Source organism: Pyrgilauda ruficollis, unplaced genomic scaffold (assembly GCF_017590135.1).
Source record: "Pyrgilauda ruficollis isolate IOZ18807 unplaced genomic scaffold, ASM1759013v1 scaffold74, whole genome shotgun sequence".
In the NCBI taxonomy this organism is placed as follows: Eukaryota; Metazoa; Chordata; class Aves; order Passeriformes; family Passeridae; genus Pyrgilauda; species Pyrgilauda ruficollis.
In genome coordinates this window covers 2594915-2596111 of record NW_024529266.1, presented here as the reverse complement: position 1 = coordinate 2596111, position 1197 = coordinate 2594915, and the positions used below count along the sequence as shown (strand labels likewise).

The 1197-nt window shown below is 62.3% G+C and overlaps 1 protein-coding gene across 1 annotated transcript in view; it reads left to right on the top strand.

Annotated features, from left to right (window-relative positions):
• Nucleotides 1-885: 885 nt before the first annotated feature.
• MAP1B (microtubule associated protein 1B) overlaps nt 886-1197 on the top strand; it is a 67284-nt gene continuing 66972 nt past the window's right edge. Inside the window, exon 1 of the mRNA XM_041486183.1 lies at nt 886-1078. Coding sequence (XP_041342117.1) covers nt 901-1078 — 178 coding nt within the window. The 5' untranslated portion in view covers nt 886-900. The remainder of the gene's footprint in view (nt 1079-1197) is intronic.

Here is a 1197-nt window from a genome sequence, read left to right as displayed (position 1 = left end):
TTTGGTTTTATCATTGTATAAGTTTTCTGCTATCATTGCTCCCTGGAGATGCTTGAGCCCAGTCAACATTACTTATCAAAGCCCTTGAATTTCTGCAGCTTTTAGTAAGCTAAGACTACGGGTTTCAACATGTTGTCCAAAACCAGTGTTTTTCTGGTGTCATATATCCATGTGTATTGAATATGCAGAAGAGCTATATGTGAAGTATCTTATCAAATAAGCTGCTTTCAAATTTAAAAAGTTAGCAAGAATATTTAGATTTCTGGGTGAGGGTGTGTGTTTAAGTATGACTCAAATTTTGCTGCAGTGGTACAGAAAGATGTAGGAGAGGACAACTGGCTTTGGGCAGTGGCACTGCTTTTTCACCCGCTTCTGGAGCGCTGCTGGAGTCCCGATGACGGCTTTCCCGCATGAGCTCCCCAGGTCTGCCAGGCCATCACCTGCGGCCCCTCATGGCCCTGTTTTAAGGGACGGGCCTAGGGGTAACCAGCCGGCAGGGTGACGCCCCGAACGGGCGCGGGGAGCGAGGGACGCGAGGGGCGCGGGCCCAGGGGTGCCACGGCCGGGCCGGGAGCCAGGCGCGGGGCGCAGCCCTTGGCGTCCCCTCGGGGCGTTGTTCGCCCCCCGCGTCCTTCCTGCTTCCGGGGGCCGCCGCGGGGAGGATTTGCCGCAGATGACATCAGCTGTGGATGCTGGAAAGGCGGCGGCGGCGGCGGCGCGGAGGATGCGCCGGCTCCCCCCCTTCCTCCTCCTCCTCCTCACCAGGTCCCTGCCCTGCACCGTCTCCATATAAAAGCGCCGCCGCCTCCCCACCCGCCCTCACTCCCTCCTTGCCGCCTGCGGAGCTGCCGCCGAGCGGCCCCTCTGCGCTCAGCGCCCCGGAGCCGCGGGGCGGAGGCGATGGCCACCGTAGTGGTGGAAGTGGACTCGGAGCCCTGCTGCAGCATCCCCAACCCGACCTCCACCTCGCCCAGTCTCTCCCACCGCTTCCTAGACAGCAAGTTTTACCTGCTGGTGGTCATCGGCGAGCTGGTGACCGAGGAGCACCTGCGGCGGGCCATCACCAATATCGAGCGAGGTGAGGCGGCGGGAGCCGGGGCGCCGCAAGCAGCGCCGCGACACCCCCCGCCGGCGCCCTGCCCCTCCCTGGGCGCGGCCGGGAGCCGGGATAGCCCCCCGACACGCATCCCGCCGAGC